This window comes from Rhinoraja longicauda, chromosome 19, assembly GCF_053455715.1.
Source record: "Rhinoraja longicauda isolate Sanriku21f chromosome 19, sRhiLon1.1, whole genome shotgun sequence".
Taxonomy (NCBI): Eukaryota; Metazoa; Chordata; class Chondrichthyes; order Rajiformes; family Arhynchobatidae; genus Rhinoraja; species Rhinoraja longicauda.
In genome coordinates this window covers 18626037-18647249 of record NC_135971.1, presented here as the reverse complement: position 1 = coordinate 18647249, position 21213 = coordinate 18626037, and the positions used below count along the sequence as shown (strand labels likewise).

Genomic DNA, 21213 nt, shown 5'->3' with positions numbered 1-21213 from the left:
TGTTATTAACATATCGGTAATACTATTTCTCTATTGCTCATTTTCAAACTTACGGGGGTTGTGCATCGTGTTAACTGTGTTTTTCCCGAGAACCCTACAGTTTTAACAAATTTTCCTGACATGGGAAGGTGGGAGGCATACTGCGGCTGCACACAAGTATATGTAGCTCCAGTATCTATCATCATAGGTATTAACCGCCCTCCCAAAATTACCTGAACCATGGGTTCTTCTTCTGCCTCTCGCTTTATCATTGGGTAAAGTCCCTTTCCATCCGGGTTCTCTGGGCACCCCTAATATCTAGCATAGGGGTTCATGAGTCCAGTTGGGCCTCCAGTCGGGCCCGTTGGGGCCAAGCCTGGGTTAAAACACTGCTTAACCCCTGTGGGTTCCTGTTGGTATAGACCGGGACACGAACAGTATGGGCAGTCCCTCCTCAGGTGCCCTACCTGATTACATCCCCAACATGTTTTATCAACTATCAGTCTACTTACTGGCCTTCCTCGTCCCCTTCTTTGTGTCCCCCCTTGGGGGCCCCAGTCCTGTCGGGGCTGATTTCCTGATTTATTTTGTCCCTTATAGAGCATTTGAGGAAACGTTCCCCCAAAGACATTTATTATTGGCATGGGATTCTCTGGTCTCTGCCTGGCTCTGTCATAGGACCCACAATGCATCGGTGCATTGTTCATTTCTGCTGTTTCAGCCGGGTCTGTTGTTACTGCCAGCATTTTCTTTCCTTTTTCACGTTCTTTCTTTTTCAGTTCTTCTAGTTGCATTTGCATCACTTTTCTTGGCACCTCTTCATGCTGGTCCACCATTCTTTGTCTATCCATACGATATTTGTCAACTGCATGAACCAGGTGGTCCCTGAACTGGGAGTGGGGCATGGTTGTCAATCCCACCACTTCCTTCAGTCTGAACTTAACCGGAGGGGGCGTGGCATCCACCTCAGCAGTCCGAAACAAAGTGGTCATTAACTCACTACCGTCTATTTGTTGTTCGGTTTCAAGTCTCCACTTTTTCAGTTGATCCTCCAGATAAGCTGCTGGGTTCTCCGTGTCCCCCAGCGGGTCTCCCCTCAATGTCTTTGGGTCCACCTTGAGCGGATAACAGTCTCTGAGGGCCTGCCATACCCTCCGTCTGACTATGTTAAATGACTGGCCATCAATCATCGGGTCATTTGCATTTTTTACCCCAGCCATTTCAAATAGTTCTGCTAGTTTTGTGGTTCCTATCACTTTCACCAGTAGTGCCTTCAAATTTCCCATAGCCAATAACCGTCCTGTAGTTTCCTCCTCAAAGGCTCTTATCCATTTTCTTGCCCCGTCATATATGTTGGGCAGGGCATTTTTCAGCCCTTCTAGGTCTCGGGTCGCCCAAGGGATATACTGTGTTTGTCCTGCCTTTTTCAAAAGTAACAGCATCATTCCACCCCTCAGCTCCTGTCTCCTGCTTGCCATCCCCTGTTGTGGTTCTACCTGTATGCTTTCCCACCTCATTCCTTCCTGGGCGTACACCTAGCTTTCCTTTCTTTCTCCCTCTACAGTTTTTTCCAACTCCCTTATCTCTATCTCTAAGCGCTTCATGGATGCCTCTATTTCCCTTCTACGCTCCCTTGTTCTTTCCCCATCACTTTCTAATTCTGCTTCATTCTCACAGTTTTGCCTTCTCTCTGATGCCTGCTGATTACTCGCCTGTGATTCTGTGTTGCTGTCTCCCTCATACCCCTCATTTACTGCCTGACGGGTCTCATAAATCTTTCTCTCCCTGAGGTCCTGCAGCCTTCTGATGTCTGCTTCTAGTTCCCGTTCTTCTTGCTTCATCCTTTCATTTTCTCGCTGCCCCCTTCTCTGTCTATATTCCTTTATGCCTTGCTCATCGTTCCAAATTGTGACTTCCTCTATCTCCACTATTCCCTTCAGCAAAGGACACTGCTTTATTCCGTCCTAGCCGGAATATGGAGGGGGATACCCAGGGTGTCTTTGGCTGGGGTACAGAGTTGATTTTTTTCTCCTGAATCTCCTGACTTTCATGCTGTTTTTTGGGTTTTTCACCCTTGTTTAGGGTGGTATTCTTTTCCTGGTATGCTTTCCTCAGCCTTTCTCCTATTCTAAACAATTTAAGCACGTCTAGTTCTTTTTCCTTTTTCATTACTCGGGTTTCTGATTTATCCTGAGGCTTATTGTTCTTAATTAACACTTCCATTTCATCACACATATTTATATCAAACGTCTTCCCTGGGCCATTTCGTAACCAATTTTTTGATCCTTTTTTCCCATTTTTCAGAGTGTTTTTAATATCCTCTTTGGATACGGGGAATTTCTTACTTAATAGTTCAATTGCAGTTATCTTATTCAGTGTACTCGTCTTATTTTAGTGCACTTGGTCAGTCAGTTTAAATGCAGTCCTTGTTCTCACTCCGTTCGGTCTCTATGGTCACTATACTACCTACTACGCTATTTCTATCTTCTACAGTTCTACTATATTCATTTAATATTTTGCAATTTGTTTCTTTTATGTTATCCAATTATTCAAATTCTTATGCTGCCCGTACAGATCCCTACTCACTTAGGACGGTATCCACAGATCATCTGATCCTGCCCGTACAGACCCCTAGCTAACCACAGTGGTATCCACAGGACGTCTTATCTTACCCGTGTCGATCCCTAGTTAACTAGAGCGGTATCCACAGAACGTCTTATCCTGCCTGTACTGACCCCTAGCCACCCAGAGTGGTATCCACAGGAAGTCTTATCTTGCCCGTGCAGATCCCTAGTTGACTAGAGCGGTATCCACAGGACGCCTTGTCTATACAGTTCCCTATCCTCTTAGGGCGGTATCCACGAGGTCTTATTCACATCACACACAAGATCTTACTCAACTATTATCCACTTACCCCACTGCGCAGCCTTCTCGACCAATCCTCCGGGTCTCCGTTTTAGAATAATTTCGCGATAGGTTCTGTTGGATCGGAAAGGCCCTTGGACCGCCTGGGCGCTCCTGTGTCACCAGAGGTCCCCCGTTTTCAACAGGCTGTTAGTCCAAATAAAGTGGAAAACCGCCTACCTTTTTTGCGGGTGGCCACCCTTTACCTGTTGAACCGGGGAGCCCCTGGAGGTCTTGGAAGCGCCTTTAGCTTGTCGTCCGTTATCGAACGGGCCTCTTTCCGACCCTGCTCGCTGCGCCAATTTTGTTGTGGTTCCCTGATCCCCGAAATTAAGACAGGCGACACGGAGAATTCTTCGAGAAGTTAAAAGCCTTTATTTGCAAACAACGGCTGGAACAATCAGGAAGCCAACCACCTGACTGCCCCCTTAGTACATCGGGCAGTCTATGTTTATAGGATTATTCCAAACCTTATCTTCTTTACATTACCTCATACCCACACTCCTTTCTTCAGTCATTCATTTCTTTGCAATCATCCGTCTGTCCCGCCGCCATTAAATCCCATTCAGTAATATATCCTTATCTCAATGCTCACATCCCTTCATACTTCGCCTCCCTTATTTCCCTGCTAGTCCATCCCTCACGTCCATCCATCACCCCAAGGCCTATGTCTTTCCTTATCTCGCCACCATTATCTTTCATCCAAATGTAACAAGGTTACAGACAGTTGCAATGTACTAAAGTATAAAGAATGCCTATGCTGTTAAATTTAAATTGCTAATAATGATTACAGCAGTTACAATGTTACAAACTAATATACAAAATACAACAAGAGCTTTGTAGGACAGCAACAGGCCCTTTGACTCGACTCGACGATGCCAACCACGTTGCCCAACCAAGCTAGCCCCATTTGCCTGAGTCTGGCTCATATCCTTCCAAGTCTTTCTTATCCACGTATCTACCCAATTCTCTGTCAACTGTTGTAATTGTACCTGCCTCGACCACTTCCTCTGTCAGATCGTTCCACATCTACACTACCCACTGACTGAAAAACCTGCTCCTCAGGTCCTTTTTATTGTTTCCACTCTCACCTTAAACTGATGCGCTCGAGGGTTAGACTCTCCGACCTTGGGTAAAGTATTGTGGCGAATCACCTTATCTGTGCATCTTATACACATCTACAATGTCTCTCTGACAGGCTCCCAAGAAAAAATGTCCCAGTCTGAATAGTCTGTTCCAGGAATGAGTAGATTAACCTACGATGAGCGTTTGTCATCATTGGGCCTGTACTCACTAGAGTTCAGAAGATTGACGGGGGGCCTCATCGAAAAATACAGAATAGTGAAAGGCTTGGATAGAATGGACGTGGAGAGGATGTTTCCATTAGTGAGAGAGTCTAGGACTAGAGGTCATAGCCTCAGAATTAAAGGATGTTCTGTTAGGAAGGAGATGAGGGGAAATGCTTTTAATCAGAGGGTGGTGAATTTGTGGAATTCATTGCCACAGAAGGCTGTGGAGGCCAAGTTGGTGGATATTTTTAAGGCAGAGATAGCTGGATTCTTGATTAGTATGGATGTCAGAGTGTATGGGGAGAAGGCAGGAGAAAGAGGTTAGGAGGGAGAGAAAGATTAGCCATGATTGAATGGTGGAGTAAACTTGATGGGCCGAATGGCCTAATTCTAATACTTTCACTTTGGTTTAGAAGTAATGTTATTGTGCAGCCTAATATTGGAAAAGTGGTCTGTGGCTCAGATTGAACCACGACAAGACTACTGCAATGTTCTTTCTGTATTCTGTGCCAAATCATGCCGTGGAACTTGTGGATGTGTTTATTGAAAATATAATTACGTACAAAATGGCAAAGCTACAGAACGCGGGTGAGCGCGGAAATAAAACCAGGGGGAATGTAAATGTGGGAAGAGAGAAATAAACAGCAAGTGAAATCAGAGCTGTCGATCCGTTCATTTCAACGCGTTAACCGCGTCCGTCAAAGCAACAGAAATACTTTTGTGTAATTCTGTGTCTTGTTGCTTTTATTTTCGTCTGGCTTTATGGCAATTCGCATATCACTGTACCTTAATTGGTACACGTGACAATAAAAGACCTTTGAAACCTATATCTAAAACTTACTCAAGCTTACTTGGAGAATTTAACGCATTTAAACTAGTTCTTGTTCAGACCTTATCTTTTTTGCTGACTATCGTGTAATGAGGATCTGTGATGCCATCTGCCAGCCTGATTCTCTCCTCACTTACACCTCAATCATCCCCTCTAACATCTTCAGACTTTAAACTCAAAGCTTGTCACCGACCGATTGCTGAAGATAGACACAAAAGCTGGAGTAACTCAGCGGGACAGGCAGCATCTCTGGAGAGAAGGAATGGGTGACGTTTCGGGCCGAGACCCTTCTTCAGACTCAATCTTCGGTTTAAACCAGCATCTGCAGTTCCTTCCAACGCACGGGTCGATTCTGACCGTTTGAAAAAGGATCTTGACCTGAAACGTCACCCATTCCTTCTCTCCAGAGATGCTGTTTGTCCCGCTGAGTTACTCCAGCATTTTGTGTCTGTCTTCGGTTTAAACCAGCATCTGCAGTTCCTTCCTACACATACCGACTGATTACTGTTCACTTCAGCTTTGATGGCAACCGGTATTATGGAAGCAAGACCCCATGGCGCTGATGGCGGCGGCAACCCGAGACCCGCTGTTGCCGCGGATCCTCATCCCCCTCCTCCACCCTCTCCCCCTCATCCCCCTCCCTCTCCGCCGGGCCTGCAGCGGCGGCCCCGACCCCGCCCGGCAGCGGCAGCACAAGGATCGTCGGCGGCTGCGGAGAGAGGCGGCCATGGAGGCCCGGGGTGGAGGAGGAGAGAGAAATGGAGGGGTGAGGGAGAGGAGGAGAGAGAAATGGAGGGATGAGGGGGAGAGGAGGGTTGAGGGGAAGGAGCGGGATGAGGGAGAGGTGGAGAGGAAGTGGGGAGAGGAGAGGGAGGAGGAGGAGAGGTGAAGGTGAGGAATAAGGGGAGGAGGAGGATGGTGAAGGAGTGGAAGAAGGGGGGGGAGGTGCAGGGAATGGGAGAGGATGGGAGAGGATGAGAGGGAGAGGAGGAGGGGGAGGGAGAGGATGGTGAGGGGGAGGAAGAGGAGGAAGAGGAGGGCGAGGGGGAGGAAGAGGAGGGTGAGAGGGAGGAGGAGCAAGAGGAGGAGGGGTGTTTCGGAGGTATCCTCTTTGTTCAGGAAACGGGGCTTCAACTCCACTCCACGTTGTTGTCCAGCCTCACTTACCCCCTCTGGCAGCTTGTTCCAGACACCCACGACCTTCTGTGTGAAAATGTTGTTCCTCAGGTTCCGATTAAATCTTGCACCTCTCACCACAAACCTGTGTCCTCTAGTTCTCGATTCTACTGCTCCGGGTAACAGACTGTGCATTCACCCTGTCTATTCACCTCTTGATCTTATGCACCACCGCCTCCTGCGCTCCAATTAATAAATCCTTCCCTGCCCAACCTCTCCCTTTCGCTATGACCCTCAAATCCTGGCACCATCTTCGTGAATCCACTCTGCAGTTGTTTCCAGCATTTTATCCTGCCTTACACTGTCCCAAGCGCTACTCTCCGCTTCCGTCTATATTCAGGACAGTTTAATGTGTAACTGACCCTCCCTGTGGTAGAGAGCGGGGGAACCCTCCATAGTTTCCGCGGGTGGATTTGTCTCCTTCCTTTAAAATGGTCGTAACGATGGTGACCCTCGGGTGCTCTGGCCGGCGCTCCTCTTCCCAGAGGAAGGCAGACATTGATGGTGAAACTCACCAGCGCCTTCAGTGCACCTGCACAGCCTTTGGCCGTCTGAGGAGAAGACTGTTTGAAGATCAGGACACAATTCGCAAGTCCTCAATCATTTTGTCACACACCTTCCGTCTTTTCATCTCTGGCCTTTGTCCAACCGTCTGACAATCAACTCCCTCTCCCCCCTCAACTGTGTCAACCTATTGCCAGCCAGGCTTTGTCCTGCCCCCTTCCTCCCTTCGTTATTCCATCTCCCACCCTCTACAATCAGTCTGAAGAAGGGTCCTGACCCGAAACATCAGTTGTCCATGTTCTCCAGATGTGCTGCTTGACCCACCGACTTACTCCAGCACTTTGTACTTTTTTTGGGTAAACCTGCATCTGCAGTTCCTTGTTTCTGCATCTTCACGTTGAACATTTGCGTCAGATTTGCATTAATTCCTCTAGACGGCGGCGTGCGCAGTGGACATGCGTTTTGAACCAGGAAATGGCAGAGTTAAAATGGCTTCGAAAGAACAGGTCGAGAGTTTAACCGAGGAGGTAGTTTGTCCCATCTGCCTGGATTTCTTCACCGATCCGGTGTCACTGGAGTGTGGGCACAACTTCTGCCGCTCCTGTATCACACAGAGTTGGGACAGGGAGGGGAGAAACTCCTGCCCGGAATGTAGAGAGGTGTTTACAGACCGCACCCTCAGGGTGAGTCGGGCCTTGGCGAGACTGGCTGAGAAAGCTCGAACACTGAGCCTGAATCGGACAGAGAAGGAAAGTAAACTTCACTGCGAGGAACATCAGGAAGAACTGAAGCTGTTTTGTGAAACTGACAAGAAGCTGATCTGTGTGATTTGTCGAGATTCGCGGGAACACAAGTCTCACAGCTTCATGCCGGTTAAAGAAGCTGTTGAAAACTACAAGGTAAAAGCAAACCGATTTAATCACATCATTTTAATTCCTTCTTTACTGTTCAACAATTTAATTTTCTGATTCCCAAACACAATTCCAGGATCAGGTGAAATCTTCTATCAAATCTCTCACGAAAAAGAAATCAGGGATCCAGCAAATGGAGCAGCAACAGAAAGAGAAGATTTCTGGAGTTCTGGTGAGGCTTTTAAGTTTCGATTTCCTGATCTTGTGCAGGTTTGATCCCTGTGACGCGTGTAATAACAGGGCAGCGCAGTGACACAAGTAGTGCTGCTGTCTCCTAGTTCTGGTGAGCGGGTTCCATCCTGTCCTCGGGCGCTGCCTGTGTGGTTCACGCCTTCTCCCTGTGACCGCGTCGGATTCTGTCGTGGTTACCGGTGTTCAAAAATGAAGCAGATGTCACGGAGAATTCTTCAAGAAGTTAAAAGCCTTTATTTGCAAACAACGGCTGGAACAATCAGATGATACTAAGCTGGGGGGTAGTGTGAATTGTGAGGAAGATGCAATAAGGCTGCAGGGTGACTTGGACAGGTTGTGTGAGTGGGAGGATAAATGGCAGAGGCAGTTTAATGTAGATAAGTGTGAGGTTATTCACTTTGGAAGTAAGAATAGAAAGGCAGATTATTATCTGAATGGTGTCAAGTTAGGAAGAGGGGATGTTCAACGAGACCTGGGTGTCCTAGTGCATCAGTCACTGAAAGGAAGCATGCAGATACAGCAGGCAGTGAAGAAAGCCAATGGAATGTTGGCCTTCGTAACAAGAGGAGTTGAGTATAGGAGCAAAGAGGTCCTTCTACAGTTGTACCGGGCCCTGGTGAGACCACACCTGGAGTACTGTGTGCAGTTTTGGTCTCCAAATTTGAGGAAGGATATTCTTGCTTTTGAGGGCGTGCAGCGTAGGTTCACTGGGTTAATTCCCGGAATGGCGGGACTGTCATATGTTGAAAGGCTGGAGCAATTAGGCTTGTATACACTGGAATTTAGAAGGATGAGGGGGGATCTTATTGAAACATATAAGATAATTAGGGGATTGGACACATTAGAGGCAGGAAACATGTTCCCAATGTTGCGGGAGTCCAGAACAAGGGGCCACAGTTTAAGAATAAGGGGTAGGTCATTTAGAATGGAGATGAGGAAGAACCTTTTCAGTCAGAGAGTGGTGAAGGTGTGGAATTCTCTGCCTCAGAAGGCAGTGGAGGCCAGTTCGTTGGATGCTTTCAAGAGAGAGCTGGATAGAGCTCTTAAGGATAGCGGAGTGAGGGGGTATGGGGAGAAGGCAGGAACGGGGTACTGATTGAGAGTGATCAGCCATGATCGCATTGAATGGCGGTGCTGGCTCGAAGGGCTGAATGGCCTACTCCTGCACCTATTGTCTATAATCAGGATGTCAACCATCTGACTGCCCACTTAGTACACCGGCAGCCTATTTTTATAGGATTATTCTAAACCTTATCTTCTTTACATTACCTCATACCCACACTCCTTTCTTCAGTCCTTCATTTCTTTGTAGTCACCCGTCTGTCCCGCCACCATTAAATCCCATTTAGTAATATATCCTTATCTCAATGCTCACATCCCTTCATACTTTGCCTCCCTTATTTCCTGCTAGTCCATCCCTCACGTCCATCCATCACCCCAAGGCCTATGTCTTTCCTTATCTCTTCTCTTGCCACCATTAAATCCTACTCATTGATGAATGTCTGCATCTCTTCACATTCTGCCACCCTTATCGTCTAGGCTAAAGCAAAAGTAAAGGCTAAAGAAAAGGAGTGTTATGTTACAGACACACGTCAAGGGTAAGGAATGTCTAGAGCGCCTTAATTAGTTACAGAGAGGCGCCTAATGCCTAAGTAGTTACAAACCTTAAACAACAATGTATAAAATAATACCGTAACAATGTCTAATGTATAAAATAATATCATGTATAAAATAATATTGTATTATCTCCCATATTCCCCCCTTTGAGACCTACACGGTCTCACTGAAAAAGAAAACCAAAAAACGCACATGTTGTTAACTCAAATCATAAATCCACTCTCAACCATTAGCCCCCCAACTTAGGATTGTATAAAGAATGTGCAGTTTGTCAGTGTTCTCCTTCCAACATGCTAACATCCTGGGTCACTCGGCCAAAAACCTACCCCCATTGTCTAGGGTAGGAAAAAAGACCCAGCTTCCCTTACAACTACGTTCTTAGTAATCTTCCAGAGTAAATTGCTCAACAGTATAGTATTCTAGTTACTGTGAACGGTCCTTCCCTTCTCGACTCATTCCACCTTCGTCTAAAGGCTCGCACATAGACCTGATCTCCGGGTTTAATAAGTCCTTCTCCCTGGTCCGCCTCTGGCTCCTTTTGCTTTTCCTGTGTGTAAATAGACTTGTGTATCATAGTTAATTGTTGCATGTATTGTTTAAGTTCTACCTCTAATTGTTCCAAACTTGGTCCCTTGTAAGGACCTCTCCATTTGGGCATCGGCATGGGTCTGCCAGTGAGCTTCTCATGTGGTGTTAAATGAGTTATTCGATTAGTTTGCATGCGACAGCTCATTAATGCCAATGGCAGGGCATCAATCCAATTTAACTTTGTAGTTGTGCAAATCTTGTTCAATTTAGCCTTCAATGTTCCATTAACTCTTTCTACCATGCCCTGAGATTGAGGGTGGTATACACACCCAAATCTTTGTTTCACTCTCAGGACTTGCAGTACCAACTTAACTGTTTTTAAAATAAAAACCACTCCATTGTCGGAACTGATTTCGGTTGGTATGCCGAATCGTGGGATGACCTCGTTAGTCAGAAACTTGACTACAGTTCCTGCACCTAAATCCTTAGATGGTACTGCCTCCACCCATCTGCTAAATCTATCAATTACTACCAGCATATACCTTTTCCCTCTTACTTTTTTCAGCATGTCCACATAGTCAATAACCAGGTGCCTAAATGGTCCTTCGGGCACAGGTATTTGTCCTATAGGTGTTGTTATTCCCTTTCTAACATTGTTTTGAGCACATATCTCACATTGTGACAGAATGTGATCTACTGAAGCCTGTAGGTAGGGTGACCAAAACCCATCTCTCTTTATCTTCCTTAACACTTCCCCCCTTGCACAGTGGTCTAGCCCATGTGCTTCTGAGATGAGAATGGTCAGCAGAGGTGTAGGTGCTACCAGCAAACCTTCGTCCGTAGTCCACAGGCCCTCTGCATTCTGTTTAGCTCCCCTCTGTCTCCACATTGTTTGTTCAGCTAAAGTAGCCCTACCTTGCATCGCAACTATATCCTCCTGTGTAGGTTGCAGGTCCAAATTTACCTGCGGGGCAATAATGGCTGATTGGCATCCAGACGCTTTTCTGGCTGCTTCGTCTGTGGCATGATTGCCCTTTGTGATCATGTCGTTTCCCTTTTTATGTGCCTGGCATTTAACGATAGCTAGTGCCTTAGGTTTAGTCAGTGCCCTTATTAGGTCTGAAATTTGCTGAAAATGCTGTATGGGGTCCCCATTGCTTTTCTTGAAGCCTCGCTGCTTCCATACTGCACCAAACAGGTGACAGACCCCATGTGCATATGCTGAATCTGTGTAAATGTCAGCTTTCTCACCCTCCATCATTTCACACGCTGTTGTTAAAGCCTTAATCTCTGTTAACTGGGCTGAACAAGGTTGTGGGCAAGCTTCTAATCTGATTGTTTGAAAACCTGATTGGTCCTGCTGCACTTCTGCAAATCCTGCATGATTGCCGTCATAATCCCTATAGCATGAACCATCCACAAACAAAACTTTCTTGTCCTCATCATTCAATGGTTCTGATTGTAAGTCCGTCCTTAATTTAGAAAAAACCATTGTTTCCCCAACGCAATCATGGGGTTCCCCCTCATAGTTAAGTGGAACATAATCAGCTATGTTACTTGTGGTGCATCTTTGTATTGTAATGTCTGGGAATGTCAACAGCATTTGAAATGCTATTATTCTGGCCGGTGTTAATACAAACTTCCCCTTCTCCAACAGCTCTACTCCTTTATGGTGTGTATATATAGTTACAGGATAGCCCGTGGTTATAGATGAGGCTTTGTTGTACGCATAGTGCAACGCAGCCAGTCCCTGATAGCAGGGTGGGTAACCCTGCGCCACCTCATCTAATTTTGTACTGTAGTATGCTACAGGCTGCTTAGCTTTACCTATGCCTGTTTCCTGCATCAGTACTGCTGCAGCGTAGCCCTCCTGCCTGTTGGAAACGTACAAGTGAAAGATTCTCTCATAATTTGGCAGGGCCAGGGCTGGGGCTGACTGTAACTCTCGCTTAATGATGTTAAAAGCTGTCGCCGCCTCCTCATTCCATTGTAAAACATTTCTCAAATTTGTGTGTCCTGCTTCCTTCAGTATTTTTCTCAATGGCATCACAATTTCAGCATATTCTCCAATCCAGTCTGAGCTATATCCAGACATTCCCAAAAATGTCATCATTTGCTTTACTGTCCGAGGCTTGGGAACTTTAATTATTGCCTCAATTTGATCTGGTGCTATAGACGTTACTCCCTTGGAGATCAATCGTCCTAAATATTCCACCTGTTGCTTACAAAACTGCAACTTCTTCCTAGACACTTTATGGCCTCCGTATGCCAGCCTTTCTAAAAGAGTCAGGGTGTCTTGCTCACATTGCTCCTCACTTTCAGAGCAGACCAACAAATCATCCACATATTGTATTAATGTACTATGTAGGGATATACCTTCCAAATCTGCCTTCAGTACCTGATTGAAAACATGAGGCGAGTGTTTAAATCCCTGTGGCATCCTAGTATAAGTATATTGAATGCCCCTGTAAGTAAACGCAAACAAAAACTGGCATCTGTCCGATAACGGCACGCTAAAGAATGCTGAGCAGAGATCAATCACTGAAAAGTACGCTGCCTCCGGTGGAATGTTAGTCAGCAGTGTGTGTGGATTTGGAACCACTGCTGGCCAATCTCTCACTACCTCATTGACTGCTCGTAGATCATGTACTAATCTCCACCTTGTCTTGTCTGCGTTTAAAACTGGCAACAGCGGAGTGTTACAGGGACTTTTTGTCCTGACAAGTACTCCCGCCTCCAACAAACCCTGTATAGTTATTGCTATGCCTTCCTCTGCTTCTGGCTTTAAGGGGTATTGTGGTTTCCTTGGCAAAATTGCCCCTGCTTTAGTTCTATTTCTACCGGGTTTGCGGATTTCACTTTTCCAACATCTGTATCATGTTGTGACCACAGGCCATGTGGCAGCCTGTTTAACATGTCTTCCTTTGTCTGACCTTCTCCCTTCTGTAATAAAAAGAGATGTTGCTGGGGACTAATTTCAACCTCTTTTGTCGTTCCCACCATATCTATGCTCACCACTATCTTGACATAATTATCGTCCTCAGATTTCCATACCTTCGGTGTAATTTTCTTCCAGTTAACAATAGTGTTTACTTGCTTCATCATGAGCCCCAAGTCCCTGGACTGATATCCCTTATTTACTAGTAATGTCACATGAGGTGCAGCTCCTGGCACCCTATACCACTTGTCAAAAAAGGTGTTCCGTTTAATTTGCAAGGCTACCCCTTGTTTTCCAATTGTTATGGCTTCTGCCCTTAGGTGCTGCTGGCCGCATGCTCCCAGGCGCCACAACCTCTCCTGCTCTATGTCCTGGGTCTCGTCAAAACGTACCGTACAATGTAGCTCAGTCTTGGGCGGGGTTGCTTCAGGTAATATGATCATTACTCCCTCTTTCCATCTGTTCCACGTATTCCAAATTTGATCTTCTATATTTCCTACTCAAAATACATTAGCTTTCCTAGCTTCCCCCATAAACAGCTGGGTATTCAATTTCTCCACGTTCAGACCATCTTTGGTATATTCTAACTTTAATTCTAGTTTCAACAAGGCACCCCTACCTAGCAGATTAATGGGGGTTCCTTTGGACACCAATACCGGCAATACTATTTCCCTATTACTCATTTTTAAACTTACAGGGGTTGTGCATCGTGTTAACTGTGTTTTTCCCGAGAACCCTACAGTTTTAACAAATTTCCCTGACATGGGAAGGTGGGAGGCATACTGGGAGGATTTCTGATTTATCCTTAGGTTTATAGTTCTTGATTAACACTTCCATTTCATCACACATGTTTATATCAAACGTGCCTTCCTTGGGCCATTTCGTGACTAATTTTCCCGTCCTTTTTTCCCATTTTTCAGAATGTTTTTTAATATCATCTTTGGATACGGGGAATTTCTTACTTAGTATTTCAACTGCAGTTATTTTATTCATTGTACTTGTCTTATTTTAGTGCACTTGGTCAGTCAGTTTAAATGCAGTCCTTGTTCTCACTCCGTTCCATCGCTATAGTCACTATGCTACCTACTGCGCTATTTCTATTTTCTACAGTTCTACTATATTCTTTTAATATTTTGCTATTTTATTATTTTTATGTTATCCAATTATTCCAATTCTTTATCTGCCCGTACAAACCCCTCCTCACTTAGGGCGGTATCCACAGATCCTCTGATCCTGCCCGTACAGACCCCTAGCTAACCAGAGTAATCTCCGATTAACTAGAGCGGTATCCACAGGATGCTTTATCCTGCCCGTACAGACCCCTAGCTGATCAGAATAATCCCCGGTTAACTAGAGCGGTATCCACAGGACGGCCCATCTATTCAGTACCCTATCCTCTTAGGGCGGTATCCACGAGGTCTTTTTGACGTCACAAATCCACTTTCTTAACTTATCTATTTTCTACGTACCCCACTGCGCAGCCTTCTTGAGCAATCCTCCGGGTCTCTTTTTAGAATATTTTAGCCAGATTCTTTGGATCGGAGAGGCCCTTTTAACCGCCTAGACGCTTCTGTGTCACCAGTGGCCCCCCGTTTCAACAGGTTAAAAATCCAAATGAAGCGGAAAACCGCCTACCTTTTAGCGGGTGGCCACCCTTGTCCTGTTGTTCCGGGGAGCCCCCATGGGGCTAGGAAGCGCCCTTGGCTGGTCGTCCTTTATCGAACAGGCCTCTATCCGATCCTGCCGACTACGCCAATTTTGTCGTGGTTACCGGTGTTCAAAAATGAAGCAGATGACACGGAGAATTCTTCAAGAAGTTAAAAGCCTTTATTTGCAAACAACGGCTGGAACAATCAGGATGTCAACCATCTGACTGCCCACTTAGTACACCGGGCAGCCTATTTTTATAGGATTATTCTAAACCTTATCTTCTTTACATTACCTCATACCCACACTCCTTTCTTCAGTCCTTCATTTCTTTGTAGTCACCCGTCTGTCCCGCCACCATTAAATCCCATTTAGTAATATATCCTTATCTCAATGCTCACATCCCTTCATACTTCGCCTCCCTTATTTCCTGCTAGTCCATCCCTCACGTCCATCCATCACCCCAAGGCCTATGTCTTTCCTTATCTCTTCCCTTGCCACCATTAAATCCTACTCATTGATGAATGTCTGCATCTCTTCACATTCTGCCACCCTTATCGTCTAGGCTAAAGCAAAGGTAAAGGCTAAAGCAAAGGAGTGTTATGTTACAGACACGTGTCAAGGGTAAGGAATGTCTAGAGCGCCTTAATTAGTTACAGAGGCGCCTAATGCCTAAGTAGTTACAAACCTTAAACAACAATGTATAAAATAATACCGTAACAATGTCTAATGTATAAAATAATATAATGTATAAAATAATATCGTATTATCTCCCATAATTCCTTCCACGTCCAAACGACACGCCGGTTGGAGAGTCAATCGGCGATTGTAAATCATCCCTGTGAAAGTAGGTGGTGGGCAAATCAATGGGAATTAAAGGGGACGTGAAAGGGAATGGGGGCAGGGAATTGGATGAGGGGAATGGGATTGATGGGATTGATGGGATAATGATATTTCCGAAGCATTTGTACAAGCTATTGAATTCTCGTGATAATCAGCTATCTATTCAATGGAAGTAAATGGGATTGGTGAGGATCTGTACAGTGGCCAGTATGGATATAGTGGGCAGAATGGTCTATTCCTGCGCCCTATGACCAGATATTGATTGGCCAAATAATACTTTCCATACCGTGAGGAAACACAATACAGTGACATATTTTGATCTTCACCTTTCATTTCACAGGAACAGTCACACAACCTTCAGTCACAGATCACATCCCAGTTTGTTGAACTGCACCAGATTCTCACTGAGAAAGAGCAGCGTGTACTGACAGATATCCAGGAGGAAGAGAAGAAGATTCTGAATACAATGGAGAAACATCTCCAACTGATTCAAGAGAATTTAAATTCCATTGAGAACGAAGTCAAAAGCTTACAGGAACAGCTGGATCTAAAAGACAACGTGTCATTTTTGAAGGTGAGGGGTTTTGGCGAGGTGAAAGTGCACGGTCACACAATGGTGAGTGACATTTGTGAAATAAACGCCACATTTACCAGTGATTCAGAACTGGGCCAATGTTCCCCGTGTCCCAGCAATGTGCTGCTGTTGTTCCAAAACTAAAGGGCTTCCCTCTTAATGTATGGGAGCTCAGCACTGCCTGCAAACTCCTTGGGAAAGAGCTGCTGTGATCTTACCAATGAGAGTTGGGAAAGGGGAAGTATCAGATGCTTGTAGCAATCTATGTGAAGTTCCCACTGTCCTGACGAGAAAAGTCCATCTCAGTTAATTGCAATTTGTGTTTTATTTCTTGCAGGAGGAAGCTGGCCGCAAGATGAGGTAGGACATGGTCTGGAATGAATGTTCTTGTAGAACTGCTCAAAAACATGCTGATGCTCAATTTATAACCAGTCATTAAATATTTGCAGGGTTCATGATGAAGCCAAATCACTGTCAGTTGCAGATGGTGCCTTGCCGATGGAAAGATTTAATAACCCTTTTTTGCTCAACACCGTATTAAGAGAAACAACTGACATCATCGAGCAAGGTAAATCTTAATCCCTTTCCATTGTTGTTGTTTGATATCTTTACGTCATACTTGGATGCAAAGGTTGATGTAATGAATGGATTGAAGGGAAATCAGATTCATCTAAGCTGGGAAGCATCACAGTCAGAGAGCAATACAGCACAGAAACAGGCCCTTACACTGCACACGCCCATGCCCACCAAGTTGCCCAATCAAGCTAGCCCCACTTGCCTGCGTCTGGCCCATATCCTTCCACGTCGTTCCAATCCATCTACCTGCTCAAGTGTCTCTTAAATATCGTAATTGTACCTGCCTTGAACACTTCCTCTGGCAGTTCACTCCATACAGGAATGACCAACTCCTGGAAAAAGCTGCTCTTCAAGTTTCTTCAAGTTAGTGTTTCCCCTCTCACCTGAAACCGATGTCCTCCAGTATTAGATACGAAAAATACTGTGGCCATTCACCTTGTCTGTGCACCTTACATAGATCTTATCCACGCCTATAAAGTCAGCCTGATAGGCTCCAAAGACAAATGTCCCCACCAGCGCAAACTCTCCTGATAAACAAACCTTCCAGACCCGATAGAATCCTCGTAAATCTTCTTGCACCCTCTCCCGTTTGCCAACAACCTCATTGTGTCAAACACTTTCTTTAATATCCTGACTTTTGAAAGAATGCGCAACAAACACATTCTTCACCTCCCTGCCTGTCACCGTTGCATCTTCCATGGCACTGTGTACCTGCACCCCGACATCTCTCCGTTCTATAAAGCTCCCCATTTACTGTGTATGTCCTGCCCTGGTTTGTCTCAGCAAAGTGCATTGCCTCACCTTCACATGAATAAATCCCACCTGCCGTTCCTGAGCCCATTGGCCCAGTTCACAGGGATCCCATTTACTCTCAGGTAACCTTCTTCACTCTCCACAATGTCACCAATTTTAGTTCCATCTGCAAACTGACTAACCGTGCAACCTACATACACACACAATCGTTTATATAAATAAGGAACAACAGTGGGCTCTGCCTCCAGTCTGAAAAACAACCCTCTACCAACATCCTCTGTCTGTGACCTTCAGGTAATGTTGTATTCCATCGGCTAGTTCACCCCGGATTCCATGAGATCCAACCTTCCAGAGCGGCCTCCCATGTGGTGTGTAGAAGTTGCATCTCTCAGAGGGCAGTGAATATCTGGCATGTTGTGCTCGGGGTGGTGGTAAAAAGCTGAGTTGTTGGATATGTGCAACTTGGCTACAAATAAATGTTTGGTAGATCAAAAATTTAAGATTATGGGGAACACACACAGAAGAGGAATTGGTGCCAGCTTAGATAAGCCATGATCACATTGAATGGAGGGGCAAGCCTGAGGAGCGGATCCTAATCCTGCTCCTGATTTCTTGTGTTCCTATGCTCCTGTGTACCGATAAATTGACAGACTTGACACAGAGGAAATGCAGCAAAGATTAACAATACGTGCCTGGGAGAGTGAGTTTGGTGTGCGGGGTGAGATTGAGTAGACTAGGCCTGTGTACTCGAGAGTTCAGGTGTATTAGAGGAGATCTCAGTGAAACAGGGCTCAGTGGGCTGGATGTAGGGAGGATGGTTTCCCTGTCAGAGGGGTCTGGAGAGCGGGCACTCTCTCAGAATGTGGGCCGCACCATGTAGCACAGAGATAAGGAGACGTGACTGCATGCAGAGACTGGGGAACGACCCTGCACCGGTGGCTGTGGAGACTCAGTCATTCAGTGCTCTTGGAGCTGAGCCATGGTTGTACATTACAGAGTCTGGCCCTTCGGCCCATCGTGTCCATGACCATCTTTTCCCAGCTATACTAATCGATTTGCCCTCATTCCATCGGCATTCTTCTGCACCTCCCCTATTTAAATACCTCAGATATAGTGATTATATCTCACTCCACCACCTCCTCTGTAGCATGTTCCAGATATCACCCACTCTAAGTGTAAATCTATGTACTAAATCTCTCATTTGTTTCTTCGTTCCTAAACTACAGCCAAAAGGGTACATGATAGCGCGACAATTTTAGACCCATCTTACTCACCGTCATCCCTTTGGTGCTAATGGAAGAAGTTTCATTGAAATCGGTGTTATATTTTAAAAGTTATTCACATATTAAAGTTTAAATCCATTTCCTAGGGACTTGGGGGGGGGGGGGGAGGGAGGGAGGGAGGGAGGAGGGAGGGAAAGGGGAGGATTAGAGGGGTTGAGGGGGATGCAGAGGGGAGAGGGGGGGAGGAGAGGGTGCTGCACCAATACAGGAGAGGTTTGAGCCCAACGGGTCCACTTGGTCTAGTAAAACCAAAATCTCAGATATACTTTAAAATTCCTTGCTCTCAATATAAACCTGCACTCTCTTGATTTGATTTCTCTGCATGCGAATAAGGTTTAGATAATTACCCTGCATCCTGCTGCAGACTTTGACAACCTTCCCCACTATCCACAATTTTTGCATCCTCCACAAACTTACTAATCACACCTCCCACATTCACATCCAAGCCATGATCATGTATCAACAGCAAAGGTTGCAGCACCGATCTCTGCTGCACACCACCAGCCACAGACCTCCAAGCAGAAAAATCATCCTTCTACCGCTACCTTCTGCCTCCAACCACCAAGCCAATTGTGGATCCATTTCACCAGCTCGCCTTGGATCCCACCTGCCTTCGCTTTCTGGACCAGCCTTACATGCGGAACATTGTCAAGTCCCTCAGTGAAGTTCATATATTGGTTCACAATGAGATCAGTGTGTTAGTTGTACACACCCATCATATCCACCCTTGAATCCGCTCTCTTTCAACGACCCCACAACCCCAAGTCTCCGCACATTCTGTCCAACACCCGATCATTCAACCTCTGCTTCCTTCCATGGTCCAAGCCACCCCTCCCTCTCTCTCACCCTCCACTCAAAGAAACAGGGGGCAGGTCATCTGGCTCTTCGTGTCTGCCCTCATTCATTATGATCATAACGACCCCACCCCACACGTCTACCTCTTTAACAACCTCAAATTACCGCTCACCTCAATATCCTCCTGCTCCGATCTGCCTCCACATGTGAGTAGCCCCCCCTTTCTTTCAACTTCACCACCGCAATCTCGCAATCCTCCACACTCGTCCTCCCCGTCCACCCTCCCCCACCTCACGAAATTCCCCTCTCCATCCCCGGATAAAAACTCCGGTGGAGATGTCTGTTGTCCACCCGCTGTGGTCGGGGTGAAACCCCGGGCAAGGTTTCAGTTGTCCGCCCGCCTGTGCCTGAGGCCGAGCGGCCTCTCCCCCGGTCCCGGGGCCGCGCTTCCCGAGTCTCCCCCCGACCCCCGGGGACTCTCTGATTCTCTGCTTCTCCCCCCAGTCTCCGTCACCCTGGATGTGGAAACAGCGGATCCGCGGCTCGAGGTGTCTGAGGATCGGAAGAGGGTGAGATGGACCCTGACCCGGAGGAGTCTCCCTGACACCGGGAAGAGGTTTACAGTTGGTGCGTGTGTGCTGGGATCGGAGGGATTCACATCGGGGAGACATTACTGGGAGGTGGAGATGGCGGGGAGTTGGGGCTGGAGTCTGGGAGTCGCCGCAGAGTCTGTGGAGAGGAAGAGACCGGTCACACTGACCCCGGAGACTGGAGTCTGGAGCATCGGGCGGGTGGGTGACGGGTTTGCTGCAGTCACCTCCCCTCCATCCCCTCTCCCCGCCCGTCCCATCCCCGGGAGGGTGGGAGTTTATCTCAGTTACGAGTCCGGGACAGTTTCATTTTACGACGCGGACACCAAGTCCCATCTCCACACCTTCACTGGGAATAAATTCACGGAGAAGCTTTATCCTTTCTTCGAAACTTGGTATGGAAACTGGCTGAGAATCTGCTCCGGTTCCGCTCCGGGTGTGTAAAAGGGTCGGGTCCCGGGACCGGCGTCAGGAGCGGGGCTCAGGGGCTGTGGGGCAGAAACCCGGTGGACAACAGGTCGGCGCTGAACGGCTCCCGTTTAATCCCCAAATTCCGCGTCGTAAAAACCCCAGTGAGCGCGGAAATAAAACCAGGGGGAATGTAAATGTGGGAAGAGAGAAATAAACAGCAAGTGGAATCAGAGCTGTCGATCCGTTCATTTTAACGCGCTAACCGCGTCCGGCAACGGAACAGAAATTACTTTTGTGAAAATGTTTTTTAAATGTAATGGGATTGGACTCTTCTCGTCAAAAGTCGTTACGGTATTATTAACTCCGTAAAATAGATACAGTTCATGTTACTTCAGTGATTTGGAAAATGTACACAACCATTGACACACACGACAAGCTAATTGAAAGTTTGCGTTTATTTGAATGATGTGCATTGTTGCTTCCAATACTGTAATTGAAATAAACTCAAAATTACTTGAACTGTGCAGCTTGCTTTTGAAATCTACTGAACGGGGAGACAGCAGTTTAGTTTGCTTTAGTTTAGATTGGAGATACAGCGCGGAAACAGGCCTCTCGGCCCACCGAGTCCGCACCGACCAGCGATCCCCGCACATTAACACTATTCTTCCTTTGTCCCACCCCCGACATCAGTCTGAAGAAGGGTCTCGACCCGAAACGTCACCCATTCCTTCTCTCCCGAGATGCTGCCTGACCTGCTGAATTACTCCAGCATTTTGTGAATAAATCGATTTGTACCAGCATCTGCAGTTATTTTCTTATATTAACACTACCCTACACACACTAGGGACAATTTGTACTTTACCAAGCCAATTGA

The 21213-nt window shown here is 46.4% G+C and overlaps 1 protein-coding gene across 1 annotated transcript in view; it reads left to right on the top strand.

Moving 5' to 3' along the window:
* Nucleotides 1-20767, top strand: part of LOC144603166 (zinc-binding protein A33-like) — a 57066-nt gene extending 36299 nt beyond the window's left edge. The window contains exons 4-8 of the mRNA XM_078416334.1: nt 7669-7764; nt 15698-15931; nt 16269-16291; nt 16381-16499; nt 19843-20767. Of these exons, the coding sequence (XP_078272460.1) occupies nt 7669-7764; nt 15698-15931; nt 16269-16291; nt 16381-16499; nt 19843-20372 (1002 nt within the window). The 3' untranslated portion in view covers nt 20373-20767. The remainder of the gene's footprint in view (nt 1-7668; nt 7765-15697; nt 15932-16268; nt 16292-16380; nt 16500-19842) is intronic.
* Nucleotides 20768-21213: the final 446 nt, after the last annotated feature.